The sequence below is a fragment of the Quercus lobata genome, chromosome 4 (genome assembly GCF_001633185.2).
Source record: "Quercus lobata isolate SW786 chromosome 4, ValleyOak3.0 Primary Assembly, whole genome shotgun sequence".
NCBI lineage: Eukaryota > Viridiplantae > Streptophyta > Magnoliopsida > Fagales > Fagaceae > Quercus > Quercus lobata.
In genome coordinates, this window is record NC_044907.1 from 67,836,744 (window position 1) to 67,862,968 (window position 26,225).

At 33.6% G+C, this 26,225-nt stretch overlaps 1 protein-coding gene across 1 annotated transcript; it reads left to right on the plus strand.

Annotated features, from left to right (window-relative positions):
- The first annotated feature begins 22,388 nt into the window (after positions 1-22,388).
- LOC115987176 (pentatricopeptide repeat-containing protein At5g61990, mitochondrial-like) lies at positions 22,389-26,225 on the plus strand. Its single transcript, XM_031110673.1, has 2 exons — positions 22,389-25,965; positions 26,057-26,225. Exon 1 carries the CDS (start codon positions 22,531-22,533, stop codon positions 25,606-25,608), a length of 3,078 nt encoding a protein of 1,025 aa, XP_030966533.1. The 5' UTR covers positions 22,389-22,530; the 3' UTR covers positions 25,609-25,965; positions 26,057-26,225.

Consider the following 26,225-nt stretch of genomic DNA (forward strand, 5'->3'; position numbering starts at 1 on the left):
AAAATAAATTTTATAGGTAGAGATAGTGGGGACCGATCGAGAAGTGGGGTTACTACTTGGATTATTGCTTGATCCTTTAATTTGATAGGTAGATCATGTGTTAGCATTTGGTTGTGGCAAATCTGTCATATTACTCGTGCAAAGTAAATAAATAAAAAAATAAAAAAATAAAAAAAATTCATGTGAGGTTTTAGAAACAATGAGGTCGGAAAATCATGAGATCTAAGGGTAGTAATGTTTGACACAATTCACAAATATGATATAAATACGATACAACACTAATTTTTTTACTAATTAATTTTTAGTATAAATGAGCTCTTGCAAAATAGGTTGATGATTAATAATTGGGTCAGCTAACTTTATTAGATTGCAACTAACTTTTCTCAAGTAACTGTTTTATTTTTCATGGGTGTGGGTAGAGAATAAGGTGAGACTTTCATGTGTCACTTACCTTTTTTTTTTTTTTTTTTATGAACATGCGTCACTAACCCTTTTTTTTTTTTTTATGAACATGTGTCACTTACCAAGTTACCATTAAAAACAAATGTTGTTCCGATTTCATTATCACCAACTGTGCAAGTTATAATAATATATTAACTGAAATTAGCGGATGGTCACTTTCAACTGATTTCGTGAAAATATATTGCTTATTTTTAGTGAGTAGCAAAGTAGTCTAGCGAATGTGAATGTGACACATAGTCCATGACCAAAATTTATAAATTAGAATTTTGTAATGAGGATATTCACTCCTCTAGTACTAGTTTTTTAGTGGACTTTGAATTTTTTTTTTTTTTTTTTTTTTTTTTTTTTTGAAAGACTTTGAAATGGTTAATTCCAAAGTATGTGTTAGAAATGCTTGTATTGTATCTGAAATTCTTTTTACCACAACATTTTTTTTTTTTTTTGAGAAACATACCACAACATATATTTAAAGGCATTTTGTGCCAAGTCAATATTCTATTTGACATTTATTTTGCCTAAAATTTTATTTGTTGTTTAGAAGTCATGTGAATATAAAATTTAATAAATGTGCTGGGCATACAAGATTGTTTTGGTAATTTAATTTATTTATTTTCTTTTAGTGAAATCATGATGAAATTGTATTGAATATGAAGTTCTGGTCAAAGTCAGGCAGCAACTTTAAAATTAGAACAAAGTATGGAAGCCAAAGTTGAACTCAATTTTCCCTTCTTTTTATTTTTTATTTATTATCACTATTGAAGGATTTTGCACTTCTAATGGAAAATTAGAATTAAAATCATATTCAAAGCCATGATATATGGTAAGAGAACAAGTCCAATAATTATCACCAATCTTTTTTTTGAATCTTATAGAAAGGAAGTGTAAACAAGACATAAAAATTTAATTTAAGCCTACAATTTCTTTCAATTATGTGAGATTGAGACTTGGGGTTTCTTTCAACCACTACCAACCTTAACAGTGACATGTATAAAATTAACAAACTAAAACAAAAGAAGTAAGAAACATGGACTTCAAATAATATATTCAATACTCAACAGCCTTTCATGACTTATAACAGAGCAATTATAATTGAAAACTCCATGAGTATGACTACTATCCGGCCTATGACAGAGAAAAGAGAGTAGTTAGGTCCACAACTTTGCAAGCACTTATGGACCTTAATTTCAATGCCCCTTGAGTAGGTTCATTTATCGGTCACCACAAAGAATTACAGAGAGTACCACTTCCTTGAGATTGGAGGCTCGTAATTCAATTGGTTTTTTTTTTTTTTTTTTTTTCAACGGAGATATTGAAAACTCAAATCTCTCTTCCCAACTATCAAATTTATCAAAACTAATTAATATAAAAAATGCTACACTCACACAAATGGTGCAGCTATTTGGGCTGACTTTGAATTTTGAAACACCCAAATCCCCATTCTACCAACCACCAAATACAAGTCAACAACTATATCCCAAAGAATGATGCACTTCATTGTATATAAGAGGTTGCTTTCTGGGTGTGATTCAACAGATCATCGTTCCTGATACGCCACATGATTCCTGAAGTCCAAAGTCTTGTTTTCAATGAATTTGTTCATAGTTCGTACACCAAAAGATAATAAATTCATAACTTGAACACAGTAAAGGTTCTAGGAATTTTTTTTAGGGGGTCATTAAGAAACTTAAATAAAACAAAATTTTAATTAAGAAAAAAGAACTTGAATACATTGAGTTATAAAAAAAACACATAAATACATGAAATTTTACAATTTCCTTTTACGAGTTTTCATATTTTAAAGTCACCTCATGATAGTTTATTATCAGCTTTCATTATCTATTGTCAATGTAAGTATGACCATTTTATTTTGTTATGTATAGTATTTTTGTTTTTATGAAATTGTGGTTATATATTTGTCATTTTTTTATAAAAATATTTTAAACTAAATGAAAAAACTCAACTCCACTTGCACTATATAATTATTAATTCACATAACCACACTCATCCATACATAAATAATACACTAAATTGTTGTTTGATTGTGGGATAAATTGATATGTGACCAAGGTGTACAAGATTTAAAACATGATTTAAATTAGTAAAGCAATATATATATATATATATAATTTGTCAGGGGTTCATTTGAACGCCCTGAATTGTATGTGCAGCCGCCCCTGCTTGGACATACGTTTTCTATATTTGTATGCATGATGCTTTTTTCGGACTTGGTCTTTATGACTTTTTATTTTTCTTCCTCCATATAGTTGCATGATTTTACCAATGACTAATGAGTTTTCATATGCATGAATTGTTTCAAATCATACAGCCATAGAAAGAGAAAATTAAATGTAAGACAGAAATCAAGACTCAAGAGAGGAATTAGACCCAGGTGTAACTTCACATGACCGGAACATTTTTGGAATTAGATGTTACATTTAAGAATATTCTTTTATATATATATAGGGTTGGGTTCAAGTTGCACCTAGCGTAACTTCAAGCAATGTTACACCAACTAATAACTTGTTATAAAATTCATATTTTGAAAATCTCACTGCTAAATTACATATTTTATATGTTCTCAATTGGATGTTATTTGTCATTCGGTCCATAAACTAATTTTTTATAGATTATTTTAAACTATAAAAACTTGAATTTAAACAACTGATCGATGATATAACTATTAATTTTTTATCACTTTGAAATTTTGCAAGCATGAGAATATACGAAGATAATGTAATCTAATGTTAAATTTGTCAAAATTCGCATCTAATTAAAAAATATTAAGTGATGTAACATTGTTTAAAGTTGCATCCGGTATAACTTAAACTTAACCCATATTTCTCATCCTTTGGTCAGATTATTTTACTCCATGACCATAAAACACCTCGGAAAATTCAAGTTCTAATAGTATGGTGGATTGAATTTAAAATCTTTAGGATTATGTCACGGATTGGATCAATGAACCTATCACTCAGGTAGCGGGGGGGGGGGGGGGTGGAATAATCTAATTAAAATGGTCTTTTAAGCAGACAATCTGTCATAGAATTGCAGGGATCAAGTTATGCAGTCCACTGCTTGAGTTTCACCGTCATGGCCAGCTAGTTGCACATGCACCAAAAATGTATGTGGTATGCAGTACGCTCATCTATAAAACAAAAGGAGGTTTCTCTTCGGTAGCATTTTGTGACAATCCGATTCCTTAATGTGATTTCGCTATCAAACTTTTGCTAAAGAAATGCTAATATGTTGAAAGATGCATCGGAAAATTCAAGAGAAAGATTCTAATATTTGATGGGAACAATTAGAGGAAATTTTGGAAAAATTTCACTTTACCACCCTAAACTATATCACAGATTATACTTTGTATCTTAAATTATTCGAATACACAGTTTGCACCCTAAACTATGACACATATTATACTTTGCACCTCGATGTTAGTTTTATTATTATCTTATACGGAACTTTCATATATATGACACACACATGTATTTTGTTTAGGTAGAACAAAGTTAAAAGAAAAAAATACCCCTATTTACAATCAACTAAAACAAAAGGTTGGTGCCACCACTTTTGTCTCTTTTTAGCTTAAAAAATTCCCACTTTCACAATGCAAAAGGGTTAAAAAGCCAATGAAGATTTCTTATTTAGAGATTTAGTGTGCGTTTGAGTTAGGATTAAAAATTAAAATTATTTCACTATTTAGCTTATTTTTGCTACTATTTATGGGCTCTACTGCATTTTTTGATACTATTTATGGGTCCCACTATACTATTTCAATTAATTTTTACCTTTATCTATAGTACTTTTAGTAATAATTTTTTACTTTCAGAAAAATAAGTGGTATTCAAACACACCCTTAAAGATACAGGATTTTGATTTGTGGAGAGGCTTATACCTGTATGTGTGAGAGAGAGAGAGATGGAAAAAAAAAAAAAGGAAAAAAAAGTTTTTGTTTTAATAGATTGTGAAGACGAGTGATTTTATCTTTCAACTTTGCTCTATTTAAGCAAAATATATGTGAATGTCATGTGCATGAAAGTTCTATCTAAAATAATAGTAAAATTAACATGCAAAATGTAATAAATATCACAGTTTAAGATGCAAATTATGCATTTAAATGGTTTATAGTGTAAAATAAAATTTGATGTATAATTTATGACGATGAAATGTAATTTTTCTCGAAAGTTTTATTTTGCCACTTCCTAAACAATGATCAGAAGTTTTTTAATAACTTGTTTTACTAAACAAGGAAAGGACATTAAAGTCATTCCAAGGGAAATCTTCATTTTTCGTGTAAGTTAAAGATTGTGTTCCCAAAAAAGATTATGTTCCCAAATGGGGGCTACCCATATTATATATAAACCTTTTTTTTTTTCTTTTTTTTTTGCTGAATATATTATAGGCAAACGTGTAAACAATATTTTTCAACAATTTAACCTTTGAGGGAAGTGTACACTAGCACCATATTCCTCATTGCTGGAGGACTGGATCCAATAGTTTCCTTATCATGGGCCTTCATTGCCTATGGGTTGAACAAATTTAGGGCAGAGTTACAAAGCCCATTTTTTGGAAGGGAACAAATAAATGGGCTGATATTGACTTGGGCTTGACGAAAAATTTCTTGTTGAATTACCAAATAAAAAGAAACATAGTTCGAAAACTTGCTGGACTGATATCCTTAAAAAATAAAAAAAAATAAAAAAAATCTGTACTCTAAAAATTCTTCCAAAAAAAACAAAAATACATGTTTTCTATAATTAAACCTATTAAATGTTTTATATTATACTTATATAAAAATATTTTAATTTGATTAAACTTCAATACTTCTAATTTATTGATAATGCAATTATTTAGTTTGTTAAGATATGTCATTATATACAACAATTAACTTATTAAAATCAAAATTTTTAGTTCTATGTTTTATTATTTATATTAAACTTCAAAATGTTCATGTTTTTATTATAATTATAATTTTTTAATTTGATTAGTTAGATCTTATTGTCATATGTGATGTGTGTGTATTGAATTTTAAGTGAACAAAGTCGAATCATTTTAACCTATAATACTATGAAATGATAAATAATATTTTTTGGCTAAGTAAGTGAATGAATGAATATATTAAACATCAACTCCTTCATTCACTTTGTTATATATTTTACTAGAGAACATAACTAAAATTTAGGTATATTTCATTGGGTGTGGTATATTAGGTTTTTCAATTAAATTTAAACAAATTTAATTGTCTTTGAAAAAGATAATACTCCCTTTATACCAAATTGTTTGGTCTCCATTCTATTTTGGGATGTCCCAAAATGAAGTCTTGTTTGAAAATTCAAATTATAAAACACCCCTCTTCACCAAGGTTTAAATTAAGGAGGGTATTTATTTTTAACACTTGTATATTTTTATGTAAAAGACAATGCATTTAATAATGTTTACTTAAAAAGTTGGATTTTCTAAACATTCTTAACAAAATGGGATGGAGGGAGTTCTATTTATGCTTCTTTGGGTAATGCAACAATGTGTTTGAATATCATTGGAAAACTTGATGTATGTGCAAGTAACCGTACTTAGGTTTTGCCCTTTAAGATAAAATGTACTTTACACCAAATAAGTACAGGGTTGCTTCTAAATTGGCTACTTAACTTTTGAAACTAGTAATTTATACACTTGATTATTTCAAGGATCTCAATTTACCCCTTTCATTATGGTATGTTGTGTTTTTCTTGTTAACTCAACTAGAAATTACGTTTTTTTCCCCCATAAAAAAACAATGTCTTTTTTGGATGGGTTAATGTTAAGATTCAAATGATTTTGAGGGAAGGAGCACATTGATATTGTTATAAATTATAATAGTCCAGGATGAAAATTCCAAGCTTTTATAACAGTAGGATGTCCTCTTTAAAAAAGTCTTTATTGGCACTTCAAATGCAAAGATGGATGATACAAACTGAAATTGTTTAATTTATTTACAAATTGACTCAATTATGAATGGGTTGTGGGTTAGAGTTCTATCCAAATCTAATTAGATAGTAGGATTAAGGGTTAATTGCAAATTATACACTTGAAGTTTGGGTTTGTTTGGATTTTACATTCTAAAGTTTTGTTTTGTTAGCAATTCGCACCCCCTGACTAGTTTCTATCGTTAATTGACACATCACCGTGCTGATGTATTTTATTTTTGCCACATCAATGCCACAACTACATCGTTTCAATGAAAAAAAAAAAAAGCATACCTGTCAAAGTCAAATGGTGTTGTTTTTCCCAATATTAAAACACAAAACTCAAAGCCTAAAACTACACCTTTTTAGCCTAAGTTCTAAATCCCAAATCAAAACCCCACAAAGGCAGCTCCCTCCCAACTTGCAAGGCAAAGACCCATCGTGAACCCACACCTAAAAACCATCGGCCCAACCAAATCAGCTTCATAGTAGTGGCACAGCTGCAGCCACAACAACAGGCACAGTGAGAACTATTTCTCTCTTTTTGGATTTCGATTTTTCTTGTCATTGTTGGATTTGGATTTGTTGGGGATTCATAGCTATGATTGGGTTTGCTTTCTCTCTCTTTGACAAATTTTTGAGTGGTTTTTCTGTATAAATTGTTGAAGTTTTTTGTATCTAAGTTGTTGGGGATTTTTTTTTTTTTGGGTAAAAAGAGTTGAACTGTGCATTAGGACATGTGCATAAATTGATTCTTGCAAGAATTAGGATATGTATTATTGATGTGTATATAACTATAAGCTGCCATGTAAATCATTCATTTAAGTACAAAGAAGTCCAAACATTGCACCTAGAATCAATAATTACTGTGTATCCAATCATAAGATTTATATCTTTTGGATGCTCGTAAAAATATATAGACTTTTGTCTTTTGGTAATATTAAACCAGAATTCAGTCTTTGTTAATTTATTACATTGACACACACACACACACACACATATATATATATATATATATTTAATAATAGGTGAAACTGAGAGAAACTCAAATTAAAATTCCAAATTAGAGTTTCAATTTTGCGCCATGTGTCCTAAATCATTTATTCTTAAAGAGTTTTATTTCTTAATTTTGAAATCAAATGTGGGACCACATCATAGATATTTATCTAAGTGAGTTATTAAGTACAAAAACCAAAGAATTTAGAATAAATGAATTGTAAAAAAAAAAAAGTGTTTCACTATAATTTTTTTTTTTTAAATGGACAATTTATATTTTATACCTAATAATATCCATAAATTTTTTTTTAAAGAGTTAACAAAATATAAAAATGACTAACAATAATATTTAAATTATATATATATATATATATATGAATTATATTATGCATCTTATTGTATATCTTTAAATGTATCCATATATATGCATAGGGTTACGAGCTAATATGCCTAATTGAGAAGCATAAATCAAAATCAAAATTCATATGAAGTGGTATTGTGGTAGTAAGCCCTTTTTTCAACTCATTTGTTTAGCTTGTCATGAAAAGAAAATGGAAGGGGAAGAAAAATTTATTGGTTTACTAATTTTCACAATTGCATATAAATTTATGCATCCGAGGAATTTGTTCGTTACCTTTGTGGAATTTGCTACATTCTTGTCCAACTACAAACTAAATTGCACGTGAAATTTGCTAGTTACATTTATGGATTTGAACATGAGTTGTGCTTTAGATAACCCAGTGATCCTTTGTTGGGTTCATGTGAACCTATAAGGACAGTAGAGAGTTTCACATAAGTCTTCCTTGGGTTTACCATTTGCTACGGGGTGAACTCAGAAGGACAGATTTCAAAAATCCAAATTCTTTTGATACAACTCATCTAGAATTTAGCAGTAATGATACCAAGCTTGCTTCAAAGCTATCGAAACAACTATCCTTTCATACAGCACATATACAATTTTGTCTATTGTTCTCTCTTTTTTTTTTTTTTTTTTTTTTTTTTTTTTTTGTTTACTTCAAAGTTGTGAGTGTGGTTAGCTGTATTGTTAAAAGTTTTGTGAATGAGGTTCATTATACTATTCAAAATTGTAAAAACTTACTACGCAATATTGTAATTTGTAGGATATGTCAAGTGGTAGTTCTTCAAGTAGTTTTGACCGTGCAACATAAGAGAACTAATGTCAAGCTTGTTCAAGTGAAGTTTCATTATGGCATCATTAGTACTACAATTATCAACAATTACTGTGGACAACTTCCTATCAATGTTCCACTCTAAAAAACAATCTACAAGGAAATAAGTAAGAAAATCTTTTGTGTGTAGAGAAGGAACATAAACAAACCTAGAAAATAATAGGAATAATTTTAACATAACTCAATAAACACTATGATCAATTACACATGGTACAATTCATATGGCTTAATAAATCACATTTTCATATTACAAAACAAATAGTGACAGAGAATTACCTTAAAACTTGGTTTTGCAAGGTCCAAGTTTAATCGATAAAGTGAGCAGTAATAACCATGAACCCCCTCTTTTTGTTACTTGAAGTCCACATATCAGTTGTGATTGTTCTTCTACTTCCATTCTTATCCATCATCTTCAAAGATTTCTCCCTCTCATTAACATCAATGTTAAGAATGTCACTCTTCAAACTCATCTTTCCATCTATCTTATTTTATTGTTTAAGTAACACTTGTTGTCGCATATCCCCTATATCTTTAAACTTCAACTATGGACATCTCCCTTCATGACCATGCAAATGGCTTATGCCTTATTTAGGATCACCCAAGTAATACTTGTGATAGGGATGACTTTAAGCTTTAAGTTTCCCAATAACTTTCTTTCTTTTAATATGACACCAAATTAAGGTACTCTTCCTTTTTCTTTTTGCATCCTCATCCTCATCCCCATTCATAATATCAACTGGAGGAGAACTATTTCTCTCAACATTTGTAGTGAGAAAGGGATCCTCTTCCTCTTCCACTACCACCAAATCCACCGCCAAGGATTGTAAACTCTTAATTTGTTCAGAAATCTAGGAGTTAGGAATTCTATCAATCAAAAAAAATATTCACAAATTAGCATCATAGAACACACATATATTAATTAAAAAAAATTATAATCGTAATTACACATGATTATCTACAGATTCATACACTTACTCATTGTTTAATGGGCATAAAGGTGATGGTGAGTGTGACAGTGAGCTAATAGAAAATAATGGCAAGGGTGATCGTGAGAGTGGCAAAAGAGAACGCATAGCTGGCAAGGGACAACACTTGGTTTTAAGGGAAAGCATGTGTCTAGTGAGGGAGAACTAGATTTGTTTATCTCCCATTTCCCTTTTAAGCACAAATACACAATAATTTCATATTTCCATTTCAAAATCACAAACACAATATAGAAATCCTAAATAATTTTAAAGATGAAATAATAATAAAACATAAAATCCTAAATAATATCACACAAAAATACAATAATTTCAAATTTCTCATTTTCCCTTTTAAAAGCACAAACACAAATATAGAAATCCTAAATATTTTTCAAGATGAAATTATAAAAAAATGTAAAAAAGTAAAACACTAAATAATATCACAAAAATATACAATAATTTCAGATTTCCCATTTTCCCTTTCAAAATCATAAACACAAACAAATATAAAAATCCTAAATATTTTTCAAATATCACATTTGACAATGAAATACATGTGAGTAAAAACATTAAAAAAAAGGAGATAAGTTAAAAAAAAAAATTTATGGGCTCACAATAATCGCTTGACAACTAAAAAAAATTGTGAAAATAAGAAAAACACAAGCACAACAAAAAACCCAAGTAATTTTAGAAAAGAAGATATTATTTATCTGATTTTCAACTACAAACACAACTTTACAAGTTCACAATACAGATATCCTAATTAAATTTACAATGAGAGAGAAAATGAAACCCAAAAAAGAAGAAGAGAAAAGATAGAAAGAAATACTCAAGTCAGTGATTCATGGTGACAGAGGGGGAGGAGAATGTGTGGAGAAATGGCAAGGTGGAGAAACGGTGAGGTGGAGACTTGGCGATTAAGAGTGAGAGTGAGAGTGAGGGAGGGGCGACTGTCATGTGAATGTGCTAAAAGTAACGAGTGAGATAAAGGTTTGAAAAATAAAGAAAGTATGATATATATACTTAGGGTTTTTAAAAATTATATAATATTAATATATGTAATGGGTCGGGTACGGGGTGGGTAAGAGTAATACCCACACCCGCATTGAACCGACTACGGGTGGGATTTTTAAAACCCACTCGTCCCATTTGTTTTATAGATCATGTAAAACCTGCCTTATTAAGGTTGGGTACCCCCGACCAATTTTTGCCATCCCTACTCACAATTTGTGACTCACCTTGCGAGATTCATTCTTGATAATTAACAAGAGATATTTGTGTCTTTCTCACCAAAAAAAAAAGAGATATTTGTGCTTGATTCTATGAGACTATACAACCCTCTTAAACTCCTTATGGTCACTAAACAAGATTCCCTTCATAAAAAAGGGGTCGGGCATATCCACCTCAGCCCTAAATTTGGTGTACTTGGGGTGCTTTTCATCATCCTTAGAGTTAACAGGTGTGCACAAGATGTCAGAGTGCCCATAATCACTTTTCTCACTTTTTATATTATGCTTCTCCTTACTAAAGCAAGTGGGTGCCCAATTTGATGTGTTCTACTCATAGGGATTTATGTTGGATTGATCAATGTGAGTGGATGAGACAATATAGGTGGGTGGGTTAATGTGGGAGGATGGGTTAGTGGGGGAGTATGATCTTTCATCATCGCCCAAGAAGTTGACCCACCAAAATTAAAGATCAACAAAGTAATAGAACTTAAAAGAATACAACCATGTTATAAACCATTGACAATGAAGTACTACGAAAATCCTTAAAAAAAATTGGTCTCAATCAACAATATCAAATTGCTATAAAAACCAAAAAAGAAAAAAAGATGAACAAACTTCAACACGCACACACACAGTTCTAATAGAGAAGTAAATGAGCTTATCATACGCATCAAAGCCAATCAACAAAAACCCCAAAAAATCCATCACCCAAAAAATTTAACAAAAACCCTACTCAATCAACAAAAACCTAAAACAAAAAACCAAGAATAGTGACAAAAACCAAATCCAAAAAAGAGAGAGAAAGTGAAGAACAACTCACTATCAGCATGGTCATCACCGCTACCTGGAGCCTTTGACAATGGATTTAGGATGCAACTTGATGGCTAAGGTTTATACAAGCCGAGGAGGTTAGTGAGGTCTGGCCATCAGGTTCACACAAGTTGGGAGGGAGCTGCCTTCATGGGGTTTTGATTTGGGATTTTAGAACTTAAACTGAAATGGTGTAGTTTTAGGCTTTTAGATTTGTGTTTTAACATGGGGAATACTTCACCATATTGACTATGCAAGGTAAGCTTTTATTTTTCATTGAAAATGCATAGTTTTGGGGTAGATTTGGCAAAAATAAAAGATGTCAACACGGTGATGTGTCAGTTAATAGCAAAAACTAACCTTGGAGGGTGAATTGCTAACGGAACCAAACTTCAGGGTGTAAACTAAAAGTTTTGAGATTTTAGGGTGTAAAATCCAAGCAACCCAAACTTCAAGGGTGTAATTTGGAATTTACCCTAGAATTAAATAAAAGATGAGGCAAAGGTTCAAAATAAAATTCTCTTTATTTATTTTTTAGAGACAAAACTTAAAATAGTTCTTTGAGTGCACCATCTAGTGAATTTTATAATTGAATTTAACTGTTCTAAGAAAAAGATAACACCTTATGTGTTATATTAATCATTGTAAATATAGGATTGGATTCAATTGGGGAACTTATATTACAACAATCAAAGAAGTGTATTTAAAATATACCCATGAAAAAGAATTTATTTTATAATGAAAATTTTGTTTTCACAAATTTAAAAATATATATGATGCAATTTCAATGTTGTCACTTCATTAAAAAAATAAATAAATAAACAATCCAGGCATGACACTAGAAATGGGAAATGAAATGAAGTAATTAAAATTAAAAGAAAAAGGAAAGAGAAATAAATGAAGGATCAGCTTATAAAGCTAAAATACTTTTAATGAGAAAATATATTGCAAAAGGTAAATAAAATTTTAGCTTTTGCAAAAAAAAATAAAAAAATAAAAAAATAAAAAGAAAGAAAGAAAGAAAGACAGAAAAAGGGAGGTAAAGAAAAAAAATGCTTCTTTTGGTTCTACATAATTTTTTTTTTTTTAATTTTATTTTAAAGGAATATATATTGTGATTGGTTATATTCTTGGAATTGCTTTAAAAACATTTTATAGCAATTTTCGTGTATGAAAAATAATAATATTTTCAATATTTGAATATAGATATGTGTTAGGACATATGTGAATTATGTTAGGAATATATGTCAATATAGAATTGGCTAATCCTTTGACAAAATGCACTTTACTTGTAATTTGGCAAATTTAGGATGTGTTTAATATTTCAAGGAACAAGGTTCAAGTCCAAGTGTTAAAACCATGCAAATATGTCCAAAAATCAAGCAAAGAAGTGTTGGATTTTAAAACTCGACAACTATCTTGACATATAGCATTTATCGAGGTTTAAAAGGCAGCTTTTGCCCAATGCTCGACAACTGCTCAATAGATACACTATCTATCAAGATTTATGAAAATTAGATTTTTAGTTTTGATTTTCATCCAATCCATGTATACATGTTTCGGCTTTCTTTCCTCACAACCCTAAACATATAGAAGGATTATTTTAAGAGCCATCACAGCGGAGGCAAGTGAGTGCAACTTGATGCAAAGGGTTTTCACAAGCATATTGTGACCGAAGACAATTTGCCCTAATTCATCTTTCTCTTTAAGAAGCTGTTGCATTTGTATGCCGTAGGGTTTTGTGAGTTTCGTGATCTTCATTGTGTTGATGAACTGAAGAATTTTGTAACCAACATCCTTCTTAAGTTGGTGGTTAGTCACGTACTTGGATCTGTACATCAATTGGTTAGTCATGTGCTAGGAGTCGTGCATTGAAAGGAGAGATTGTCACTACAGAACAAGTCCAATTGGGTATTGGAGTAAGGATTCAACTGTAGGTTAGTATAAGGTATTGGGATTCCTTTACTTGTAACCGCTTGTTGTGATAATAGTGGATTCTTGGGAATGGTGACCTTAAAATCACCTGGTGGGTTTTTGCCTTGGAGGTTTTCTCTATTCGTAAACAAATCATCGTGTTAACTTTATTTTTTGTTGCATGTTAACTTAATTGGTGATTTGTTTATGCTACCATGCCCATTGCATGTTAATCAGATTAATTAATTAACTTGACTAATTAATTGATTAATTTATCATAATGGGTCAATATATTCTTAACCTATCAAGTGGTATCAGAGCATGCACACTTTGATTAGGTTTTAATTTTTGCTGTGTGATCTATTGACCCCTGTTTGTCATGGATAAAGGACAGTATCTTATTATACCTCCTTTATTTGATGACACTAACTATGCATACTAGAAAGTATGCATGAGAGATTTCTTGCAGTCGTTAGATGAAAAAATGTGGTAAGCTGTGGAGATAGACTAGACTAAGCCAAAGGAAGCATCGGTCGATTGGGATAATGTTAAGATCAAGGCGGCTAATTTCAACAGCAAGGAATTGAATGCTTTATTCAGTGCAATCACGAATGAGAAGTTCAAGAAGATATCCTCTATTGAAATTGCAAAGGAAGCATGCACCATCCTCCAGAAAACCGATGAAGGAACTAAGGTTGTCAAGGATTCGAAACTTCAGAGGCTTACTACAAGCTTTGAAGAGATTAAGATGGAGGATGAGTCATTTGATGAGTTCTATACCAAGCTCAAGGACATAGTGAACTCAGCCTTTAATCTTGAGGAAACCATTCCTGAGCCTAAGATTGTTAGAAAGGTGCTTAGATCTCTGCCCGTGAGATTTCATGCCAAGATCACTGCAATTGAGGAATCAAAGGATATTGATAAAATTCCTTTGATAGAACTGGTTGGCAATCCACAGACCTATGAGTTGGGTTTGATAAGGATTGGGAAATCAAGTAAGAGTAAGAGCATGGCACTGAAGGTCAAAAGCAGTGACACTGATGAGTCTTCAGACGATGAAGATTCTAAAATGAAATCCTACATTACAAGGCAATTCAAAAAGTTTATAAAGAATGCCAATGCCAAAGGATTTGACAAAGACCGTAAGCAGTCTAGTTCGTTTTAGTTCAAGAACCAAGATAAAGGAAAGAATGATGCTAGGGATAGCGGTCAGTACACTGTTCCCTCATGATCAAAATGTTTTAGGTGTCTAGGCTTCGGTCATATAAAACAAGAGTGCCCTACGTATCTCAAGACCATTGGGAAGAGTAAGGCACTTGCTGCTACTTTGAGCGACACCAAGCCTGAGGATGATTTTGATAATGAGGATGATGAAATCCTAAATGCCTTCACTGCCACTGTAAATCCTACTGAGGAGATTGTTAAAGATGTGGATGAAAAAGAGGACATGGTGGAGTCTAAATTTGAGAAGATGGATGAACAAGATGACATCCATATAGCCTATGCAAAATTATAAAAGGTATCAGAAAAGTATGAGAAGTTGTATAGGTTGGCCACAAAGAAGCTCAGTGATGTGGAGCTTAAACGAGAAGAAATCTCCACGAAATTTGATAAAGCTAATCAGACCATTGGAGCACTTAGATTTGAGAATAATTTCTTGGTTGAGAAGACCAAGAAACTTGAGGTAGAGCTGTTCCAAGTCAAAGCTCAGCTAGAAAGGACTTCAGGTGCAAAACTTGACGAGATGCTCAGCCTTCAGAAATCTGCTTTAAATCGAACCAATTTAGGGTATGATTTCTCTTCTCCTAATATTGCTTCTACTAGTACTACTATTTTTGTTTCACCTACTAATAATGTTGAATTTGAGAATAATGATGTGAAAACTGTGGTAGCTAATGAAAACATAGATAAGGGTAAATCTATCTTAGGAGCACCCTTTAAGCTTGGTAAGAAAGAAATTAAAAACCCTAGAGCTAAGAAAGGAAACACTCAAAAGCCTAAACAGAAGAAGCAGCATCTCTGTCATCACTGTAGAGCGATTGGATATACTCGACCTAATTGTTATAAGTGGTTAGCCACTCAACAGAGCAACAATATGATCTCATCGGGAAACTAGAATCAGTTTCCATCTTCCTTTGCTCCTCTTCGAGATCTACTTAAAGCCCTCATGTTCCTTTCGAACTTAAACAGTTTTAATTCTTTCCTTTCACCACCAGATCAAGGGTTTACTAAATGGAAAGGTTCTTCCAAGGTGTGGAAGGAAAAATGTTTCAAGTGATTTAGTCACTTTTTCTCTCTCTTCCCTTTCTTGTTTTTAAGTATGCATTACTTGTGTGTTTTGTTTTTTTGATTTTAAGTCTTGTTTTATACTTTGCTTTGTTTAACCTGTTTTTGTTTGTTTATTTTCAGTTTTGTTTTATTTTTCTTTTCATAAAAATAAAAAAAAAATTGAAAAATCATAAAAATACAAAAACAGTATGTGTTTTGTGTACATTGGTGCTTGTGTACCTTAGATGGCCATTGAAACAAAATTTTCTAAACTTTGTGTCTTTTGTAGCTTAGGCTGTGTTTGTTTTGGTTTCAAATTACTTCCAGAAATGCTTTTCCGTAAAACTTGAGTATTTGGTTGAACCAGTAAATTCAGTCAACTGAAATGCTTTTCCCCTTTGATCTTAAAATAACCCAAAACACCTGTAAAATAATTTCCGTTCATATTTTCACTTTAAACCATTTCCAGACCGAGCTTCAAACGTGCAAAGAGAGAGAGAGAGAGAGAGCAAGACCGATCCACCAGAAGCACCGGCAAGTCGCACCTAGCACTAGCGAGATCGCATCCATTGTCGCCGTTGGAAGCTCATCAGCACCGCCATCTAGATCGTCACTACTCAAGACTGATCCACCCAAAATCGATCTCGTCTTCGACCCACCCAAGATCAAGCTCGTTCGTCAAGCAATGCCCAAAGCACCGGCGAGTTATCCCCTCCATTCCTAAAACCCAGAAACCCATTCCTCAAACCCACTCCGACGAACCCACCACTTCGACGAACCCATTCCGCAAACCCATTTCTCAAACCCCTACTGGCCGCCGCCGATCTCTCTCTCTCTCTCACTTAAGTCCCTCTCTCACACTTCGTTGCTTTTCTGATTTTTTTGTTTTGATTTTTTTTTCTTTGATTGTTTATATATTTTGATTCTCTGTAATAATATATGTTTGGATCCTAAGGAAATGTGAGAAACATGATAAAAATGGGTTTTCTAGAGCATTTTCAGCAAAACAACCAAACACTAGAAAATATTTTCCAAAGCATTTTTTGAAATGCAACCAAACACTTGAAAATATTTTCTTTTCCTGAAAATAGCATTTCTGAAAAATATTTTACATGAACCAAACACAGCCTTAGATGAGCATTCCTATGCATAACTAAGCAAGTGAGTTTTGTGGCTTGTGTTTGTAATGAGTAAGATTGAGTAATCTCTTATACTTAACACTTGTATCATTCTTTTTGACGGGAAGGACTCCTAAGAGAGATGCATAAATAACCATCTTACCACTGTTGCCCGCCAATCATGGAATGACATCTGTATGCTTCGACATAGCAAAAGTGCAATGTCAAAAACTTAACATAATTGGCTATTTCCTATCTTTCTCTTATATGTCTATGCATGGTTTGTTTAAAAGAAAAATATGCAAAAAAAAAATAATAATAATAAATAAAATAAAAGCAAAAGGAATCAAAATGTTTTATATATGATTGCAAACATGTCTTCTAGGAGATGTGGGAGTTATAAGATGTACCTCGAAGATGATAATCCCTATCAAATAGTTATGATTATGTGTGCGTTAAATTGATTTTTTCATATCTCAAATCGTCATAACATGTAGACACTTTTGCAATCTTGCAAGGTTTTTCACACACTTTTTCACACACAACACACAATATTCTTTGCTACTCTTGATACTTGTGCAGGTACAATGTGATTTAGCCATCATAAGGAATACATGTGTTAATGTATGCTCACTAAACTGTCTTAATCTTTTTTGAAATGTAAAATTGGTTAGACTTGTTTAGTGTGTGTGTATGTGTGTGTGTTTTGGATTTAAATGCTTGACATTTTTCTTGATGAAAGATGTTTTTGAGAGCTTAAAATGATGTTTGGCTCTTTGGTTGAATAGTATGTTTGATTGCATTCATGTTTATGTTTTTCTCTTCTTTGCAAAACTGTTTTTGAGTAATCTCGATAGCTTCTCGACACCTCTTGATAGCTAGGCTAAATATCGAGCCTCTTGAGCTTCTTTTCTTGATAGTTGTTATCGCAATTTCGATCCATTGAGGTTTTTGAGAATCAGGCTCAATAGCTTCTCGATAGCTTCTTGATCCATCGAGGAAGTTTTTGTAAGCTCGATAGATTCTTGATAGTTGCTCGATCCATCGATGTCACTTTGCTGTGGACACCTCTCGATAGCTCCTTTCAGCAAATTTTAATTCTCAACAGCTCTCGATCCATCGAGCTGCATATGTTTCTATATATAGGGTCAACGCTATATTTCTCTCATTTCTCCCCAATCTCTCTTGACAGAACTTGTCTCCTCACCTTCCCAAACCCTTCTCTCTCACTCCAAACCTCATTCCCAAGTGTTTTTCGGCCTAGATTGATTCTTCCTTCACTGGTAAGATCTTGTTTTCCCTCTTTTTCATGCATTTCATTCATATAAATCTAGGTTTTTGGGTTTTTGAAATTTTTTTGGGGTTTTTCAAAATTGATGAGTTTTTTGCAAAATTTTTGGGATGGGTTTTGTTTAAATGATCCTAAATGTTCATGCAATGCATCACATTTTCATTTTTAACAGTGATTCATGCATTTTATATGTGTGCTTACTATGTTAAAATGTTGTGTGTTGGTAGGATAGGACTAGGTTGAACCCATGATGTTTTTACTATTGCATGTCATATATTCACGCATTTTTCATGCATATGTACCTTTATTTATTTTTATTTTTATTTTGATATTGATCTGTGTTGTTGCTTTTCTGCGTGTCTCTCTTTCTCTCCATTTTTCTTTCTTTCAGTTAGTTGTTCTATGGCACCTAAACGAAAATCTACTCCGTCCCGGAACTCTCTTCATTCCGAGGCATCTTCTTCTTTTTCCCTCGCTAATTCTACTCCATCTTACATCCGGTTCCGTGATGATAAAGCCTGTAAGGATTTTTCGGAGAACTTCTCACGATGCAGCATTCATTCAAAACACCAAGTCATTCTATCGGACTTTTCCGATACTGACCTTTCCATTGTCATCTACAGTAAGAGTTGGGAGTTACTGTGTGGCATCCCAGTCACCTGTCCTTCCGTGATCATATAGGAGTTTTACTCCAACATACATGGATTTGACTATTCTGTACCTCATTTTATCACTCGCGTTTAAGGTAAGCGCATTGTAGTCACACTAGATCTTATATCCGAGGTGCTACATGTACCGAGGGTTGAGTTTACTGACTACCCCGACTATAATCATCTTCAGACTGTGTCCAAAGACAAACTCTGGTCTTGCTTCTGTGAGACACCTTCTTCTTGGGGTAACCATCAAAACACCCTTTGTTCGGGCTTTGCAAAAGGTCTGAGATTCCTTAACATGGTAATGACATTCATTCTCTATCCATTATCTCACTATAACTCTATCATAGAGCCTCGTGCTTGATTTTTGTTATCCCTTCTTGAGGGATTTACTATAGATTTTCCCTTTAATTTTATTCTCTCCTTCATAGATGTATATAAGGATACGATGACCCGTGATAAGCTCATTTTCCCTTCAGCTATCATGCCGGTTCTCTGCCATTTTTCTGTTTCCTATCCTGAGTCTACACACTTCTCCCCTATGTGTGCCATAAATGCTGCTACCATTAGACGGAGTGAGGCTGAGCTTCGACCGAAGCGGCCACAGACTGAGATGGTGACTCCTCCAGCTTTTTCCACTCCTTCTTCATCTGCTTCTTCTTCATCGGTGGGTGGTGTGACCTTCGAGGCGGTCATGGTGCAGCTTCAGCGCATGGATGCTCGCCTTGACACATTTAGTGATAAGTTGTGTCAGGTGAACACCAGTGTCAGCCGTATTGCTCGCTTGGTGGCTTCGTAGATTCTCCCTCTCCTTCTCCATAGGCATTTAAGGATGAGGACAATGATGGTGACTCCAATGACGATGATGACGAAGAGGATGAGGATGCTAGCTCTTCCGGTGACGACACGATGACTACTTAAATTACTTAGCCTTTGTCATTCGTGACAAAAAAGGGGAGTAGTTTTGAGATGAGAGTAGTCATGTATTTAGGGGGAGAGTTAGCATAGGACATTTTTGTGATAGGGGAGTGTTTATATTTTGAGGGATGTAATGAGTTTATTATGTATTTTCTTTTCTTTCTTTTACATTTACCTCATGTATACCGGTCTTGTGACCATTTGGCATACATTGTACTTATCTTTTGATATATATATATATATATAAATATATGTTGATGTATGTTATTCACCTATCTTTTCTTGTGTTGTTTCTTTTCTCTTTTTATGCACATACTTCTTATTATTTGTATGCAATCTTTTATTTCTGTTTCACAGTAAGATGTCATGATGAGTTATGTTTAAAGTGTTTCAGAAATACAGGTTGTCAAAGTCTTTCTTGCCATGAACTCTTTTCTTGTAAAAATTTTCAAGAGTTTGTGTTAGGATAGATTTTATTATATTCAACAAGTGAATATGAGTTGAGTGATTTATGACTTCTCTTATATATTCATTTGTTTGTTGTGGTTTTGTCACGGATTGCCAAATGGAGAGGTTGTTAGGATATATGTGAATCATGTTAGAAACATATGTCAATATAAAATTGGCTAATCCTTTGATAAAATGCACTTTACTTGTAATTGGGCAGATCTAGGATGTGTTTAATACTTCAAGGAACAAGGTTTCAAGTCCAAGTGTTATAGCCATGCAAATCTGTCCAAGAATCAAGTGAAGAAGTGATGGATTTTAAAGCTTGACAGCTATCTCGACAGATAGCATCTATCGAGTTTTAAAAGGCAGCTTTTGCTTGATGCTCGATAACTGCTCGATAGATACACTATCTATCGAGATTTATGAAAATTAGATTTTCAATTTTGATTTTCATCCAATCCGTGTATTCATGTTTGGGCTTTCTTTTCTCACAACCATAAACATATATAAGAATTATTTTAAGGACCGTCACAACGGATGCAAGTGAGTGCAACTTGATGCAAAGATTTTTTACAAGCATATTGTGACCTGAGACAATTTTCCCTAATTCATCTTTCTCTTTAAGAAGCTGCTGCGTTTGCATGCCGTAGGGTTTTGTAACCAAGGAGTTTTATAATCTTCATCGTGTTGATGAACTGAAGAACTTTGCAACCAACATCTTTCTCAAGTTGGTGGTTAGTCACGTACTTGGATCCATGCATCAATTGGTTAGTCACATACTGGGAGCCGTGCATTGAAAGGAGAGATTATCATTACAGAACAAGTCCAATTGGGTATTAGGGTAAGGGTTCAACTGTAGGTTGGTATAAGGTACTGGGATTCCTTTACTTGTAACCGCTTGTTGTGATAATAGTGGATTCTCGAGAGTGGTGACTTTAAAATCACCCGGTGAGGTTTTTGCCTTGGAGGTTTTCCCCATTCATAAACAAATCACCGTATTAACTTTATTTTCCGCTACATGTTAACTTAGTTAGTGATTTGTTTGCTACGCATATTGCATGTTAATCGGATTAATTAATTAACTTGGCTAATTAATTGATTAATTGATCATAAGGGGTCAATACATTCTTGGCCTATCAATGTAAAATAAAACTTTGATTCACCAATTCAACATTTTAATATAGAAAAACTAAAATCAACATAAAAAATAAGCACATTTACAATAAAAGATATTGAAAATTACACTAATAAATACAATCAAACTAAGAGTGCAATAGAAAATAAATAAGACTATTAACAAAAACTATCAATAAAACTTACACATTTACATCAATAATTAGAAACACTTGAATTCTTGCAAATGACACTTCGAAGTTGTCTTGTGTGATTCTTAAAAGTTTGGAGTCTGGCAATGATTCCCAAAGTTAAGGAATACATGTTTATTTGGAGGTGTTGCAAGGTAATTTTGTCATTTTGGTGGTTTCAGGGGGGCATTTCAATGATATTAGAGGTTATTTATTATTATTATTATTATTTCATTTTGAGGTTTCAACGTTTTTTTGATCATTTTGTAGGTATGGGTGGTATTTAATTCATTTTAGAGATTTTGTGGGTATTTTGGAGATTGTAAGAATATTTTATCATTTAGAGATTTTAAAGATATTTTGGTTATTTTTAGAGTTTTTAGGGGATATTTTTGTCATTTTCAATATTTAAAGTGTAATTTGGTCATTTTGAGGTTTTAGGAGTATCTTGGAGGTTTTGACCTTTGAGTGTTTTTGGTAATTTTGGAGATTTTCGGTAAATTTGTTTTTGTAATGTTAGATGATTTTTGGGTATTTTGGTCATTTTAAAGGTTTTTAAATTATTTTTATCATTTTTTAGATTTTGATGATATTTTTGATCATTTGAAGGTTTTGAGGGTATTCATTTTAGTCATCTTGAAGATTTTTGGATTTCTAAAATTATTTTTTAGTATTTTATTGAATTTGGTTGAAAATGTTTTACATCCATAGAAAAGCATTAAACAATTTTCAACCTGAACTTAGTGTTTCTCTCCTTCTCAACCAAAAATGATTTCAATTTTCCTAAGTTTTCACAATCCCCTACAAACCCTCAAAAAATGAGGAAAATATTTTCTAACTGATCCATGGTCTTAAAAAATAACAATAATAAAAAAGACAAAAAAAAAAATAAAAAAAAAGGTAAAAAAACCCCAAACCCTGTCCCCAAACGCAACACATTTTGCCTCTTTCTTTCTCCTGTTTCCTCCGAATGCAGAGAGTTCAGAGCTTCACTCACTCCTCTTCAACCTCAACAACATCATGTGGAGACTCAAACGCACAAACACCAATCTTCTCTCAACCCAACACAAACTTTCAATCACCAAACCCGGACCCGTTTCTCTCAGACCCGTGGACTATTCCACCTCACAAATCCATGACACAGTCCGAGAAATCACCACCATTCTCACCCACAACAATTGGCAGCTCCTCTTAGACTCCTCCGACTTGCCCACCAAGCTAAACCCAGATGTGATCCGCTCCTTTATGCTCCAGAACCGGGTTGTTGACCCGACCCGACTCCTCAGCTTCTTCCTCTGGTCCGAACACAAAGTGGGTACCTTTCAGAATTTGGATATCTTATCTCTACTTGTTGTTTCTCTTTGCAACTTTAAGCTTTATGAACCTGCAAATGAGATTTTGGAGCGTATGATAAGAATTTGCAAGTCTTCTTGTGATGTTTTGGGTGCTATTGATGTTTGTTATAGAGAATGTGATGTTGGGTCTAAATCTAATGCTTTTGTGTTTGATATGTTAGTTGGTAGTTATAGGAAAATGGGTTTTATAGATGAGGCTGTTAATGTGTTCATGGCTTTGAAAAAAGTTGGAGTTATGCCTAGTATGTTGTGTTGTAATTCACTGTTGAGAGAGTTGTTGAAGGTGAATAAGATGGAGATGTTTCAGAAGGTTTGTGATAGAATGTCGGAGATGAAGATTGCTTTTGATGTATATACTTATGTTATTGTTATCAATGCCCACTTTAAGGCTGGGAATGTTAATGAGGCGAAGAGTGTGTTTTCGGAAATGGGTGGAAAGGGGTGCATCCCGAATTTGGTTACTTACAATGTGGTTATTCATGGTTTGTGTAGAGCACGGCGTGTTGACGAAGCTATTGAGATGAAGAAGTCTATGGTTAAGAAGGGGTTGGGCCCTGATTGTTATACTTATGTGACTCTTGTCAATGGGTATTGTATGGAAAAGAGATTAAGAGAGGCGAAGTTGGTTTTGTCGGAAATGAGAGATATGGGATTGAGGCCTGATTTGATTGGGTATAATGCTTTGATTGATGGGTTTGTGAAACAAGGTGATGTAGAAGAGGCTTTGAGAATCAAGGATGAAATGGTTACTCATGGCATTCAGATAGATCGGGTCTTATATAACACGCTTCTTAATGGGCTTTGCAGGGCTGGTAAGATGGAGAAGGCAAGGGAAGTCATGAATGAATTGATAAGGACTGACATAGGACTTGATTCGAGAATTTACAGTTGGTTGATTGAGGGTTACTGTCGAGAGCATGATATGATTCGTGCTTTTGAATTGCTTGATGAGTTGAAGAAGAGGAACTTGGCACCCACAAAGGTAACTTACAGTGTAATAATTAATGGGCTTTGTCAGGATGGAAATCTCCGACAGGCCAATACTGTACTGGGGGAAATGATTACAAGGGGTTTGAAGCCAAATGCCATTATCTATACAGCACTAATTTCAGCACACACTAAGGAAAGTAGATTTGAAGAATCAAGAAGAATGTTGGAGAGGATGAAAGAGTGTGGGATTATTCCTGATGTATTTTGCTACAACTCTCTCGTAATAGGACTTTGTAAAGCTAAGAAGATGAAAGAAGCAAGGACTTACTTGGCAGAAATGTTGGACAGAGGATTAGAGCCAAATGCATATATTTATGGAGCTTTCATCTATGGTTATAGTGAGTCTGGGGAGATGCAGATGGCTGATAGATACTACAGTGAGATACTAGGTCATGGTGTAGTACCTAATGATGTATTGAATAGAGCCTTGATTGATGGGCATTGCAAGGAGGGGAACATAACAGAAGCCTTCTCAAAATTTAGATTTATGCTGGCGCGAGGTTTTCTACCAGATGTTAAAACTTACTGTGTGCTTATCAATGGTCTCTCGAGGAATGGAAAAATGGAAGAAGCTCTTGGGATCTTCTCAGAGCTTAGTGAGAAGGGTTTGGTTCCTGATGTTTTCACTTACAACTCTCTCATGACTGGTTTCTGCAAGCAGGGTGATGTAGAGAAGGCTTTTCAACTTCATGAAGAGATGTGCAAAAAAGGCGTAAATCCAAACATTGTTACTTATAATGTCTTAATTGGTGGGCTACAAAAGGCAGGTGACATTGAAAAGGCTAATGAGTTATTTTCTAGCATCTTGGGTAGAGGCTTGACTCCCAACGGTGTGACATATGCTAGAATCATTGATGGTTATTGCAAATCCGGTAACGTAAATAAAGCATTACAATTATTTGATGAAATGCCCTTAAGAGGTATCCCTCCAGATAGTTTTGTGTACAATGTCCTTCTCAGTGGATGCTGTGAAGAAGGAAAATTGGAGAAAGCTCAGGAACTATTTCTAGATATGCTGCATAAGGGCTTTGCTACTAGTCTCTCTTTCAACACTTTAATTGATAGGTTCTGCAAGAGTAAAAAGCTACAAGAAGTAAGTAATTTGTTGGAGAAAATGTTAGAAAAGCAGGTCATGCCTGACCACGTTACCTACACAACTCTGATTGATCGGCATTGTAAGGCTCGGAATATGGAGGAAGCAAGAAAGCTCTTCTTGGAAATGCATGCAAGGGGTCTAGTACCAACCACCAGAACTTACTCGTCACTTCTTCATGGCTACAACTCAATAGGAAAAGGATCTGAGGTTTTCTCTCTATTTGAAGAGATGGTAGCCAAGGGGATTAAGCCTGACAAGATCACCTACCATGAATTAATTGATGCTCACTGTAAAGAAGGGAACTTGATGGAAGCGTTGAGGTTGAGGGATGAGTTAAATAAGATGGGTATGTCCATGAAGTTTGGTGCATACAATGCTCTAGTACAAGCGTTATGTACAAAAGAAGAATTTTCAGAAGCATTAACTTTACTTGACGAAATGGGAGAGCGAGGGCATAGGCTCAGCTTTGCTACATGTAGAACCATAGCTTGTGGTTTTCAAAGAGTAGGCAATATGGAGAAAGCTGCAGCAGTTTTGGAGCGCATGCTGGGGTACAGATGGGTTTCAAATTCTGTGAGCTTAAATGACTTGCTAGATCGTAATGAACATGGTTGGAAGCCTGAGGAGTCCAACAAGCTCCTAAATCAAATGGCATAGAGAAGTTCTTATTCAGGTTGGCACAATTTTAAAACTGGCCTGTTGCTTCTCCTTTGTGGTGCTTAGTAATTGTGGCCCTTATACTCATTGGAGATGCTTTGGCCGCAAGAGTACACCAAAAATGGGGCTAGCTAGGCATGCTAGCTCCCAGTGCTGTGTTGTCGCTCCAAGTGGCTGCTTACTATATTCTGCAGCCATGAAAATTGTTACTTCCAACTGAGGCAACATAAATGCTAGTCTGCTAAAGGTAATGATTTGCCAGTCGCCTTTTGGTCTGATGGCAATTCCACCCTGGTGGTGGGCATATGTCCTTTGTTCGATCCCTGGCATCTTCATCTAGCAACAAGAAAAAAGAAGGTATGAAAACTTATTTTCTTCTTCATTTCAGAACATTTATGTTGCATGAGTAGATCAGTCCATTGACTCATAATCTGATTACAGTTTACAGGTTTGACTCTGCTTAAGTTAGCAGTTATCGCTCTGAGAAAATTATATTTTTTTGTTCATTTTACAGCCAATTGAGCTTTTGAATTTAACCTGTAATTGCTTGTTATAATAGTGAAAGAACTCCTTGGTAAATCTTTAACTTAGTAATAGGAATACATTGATTTTATTGA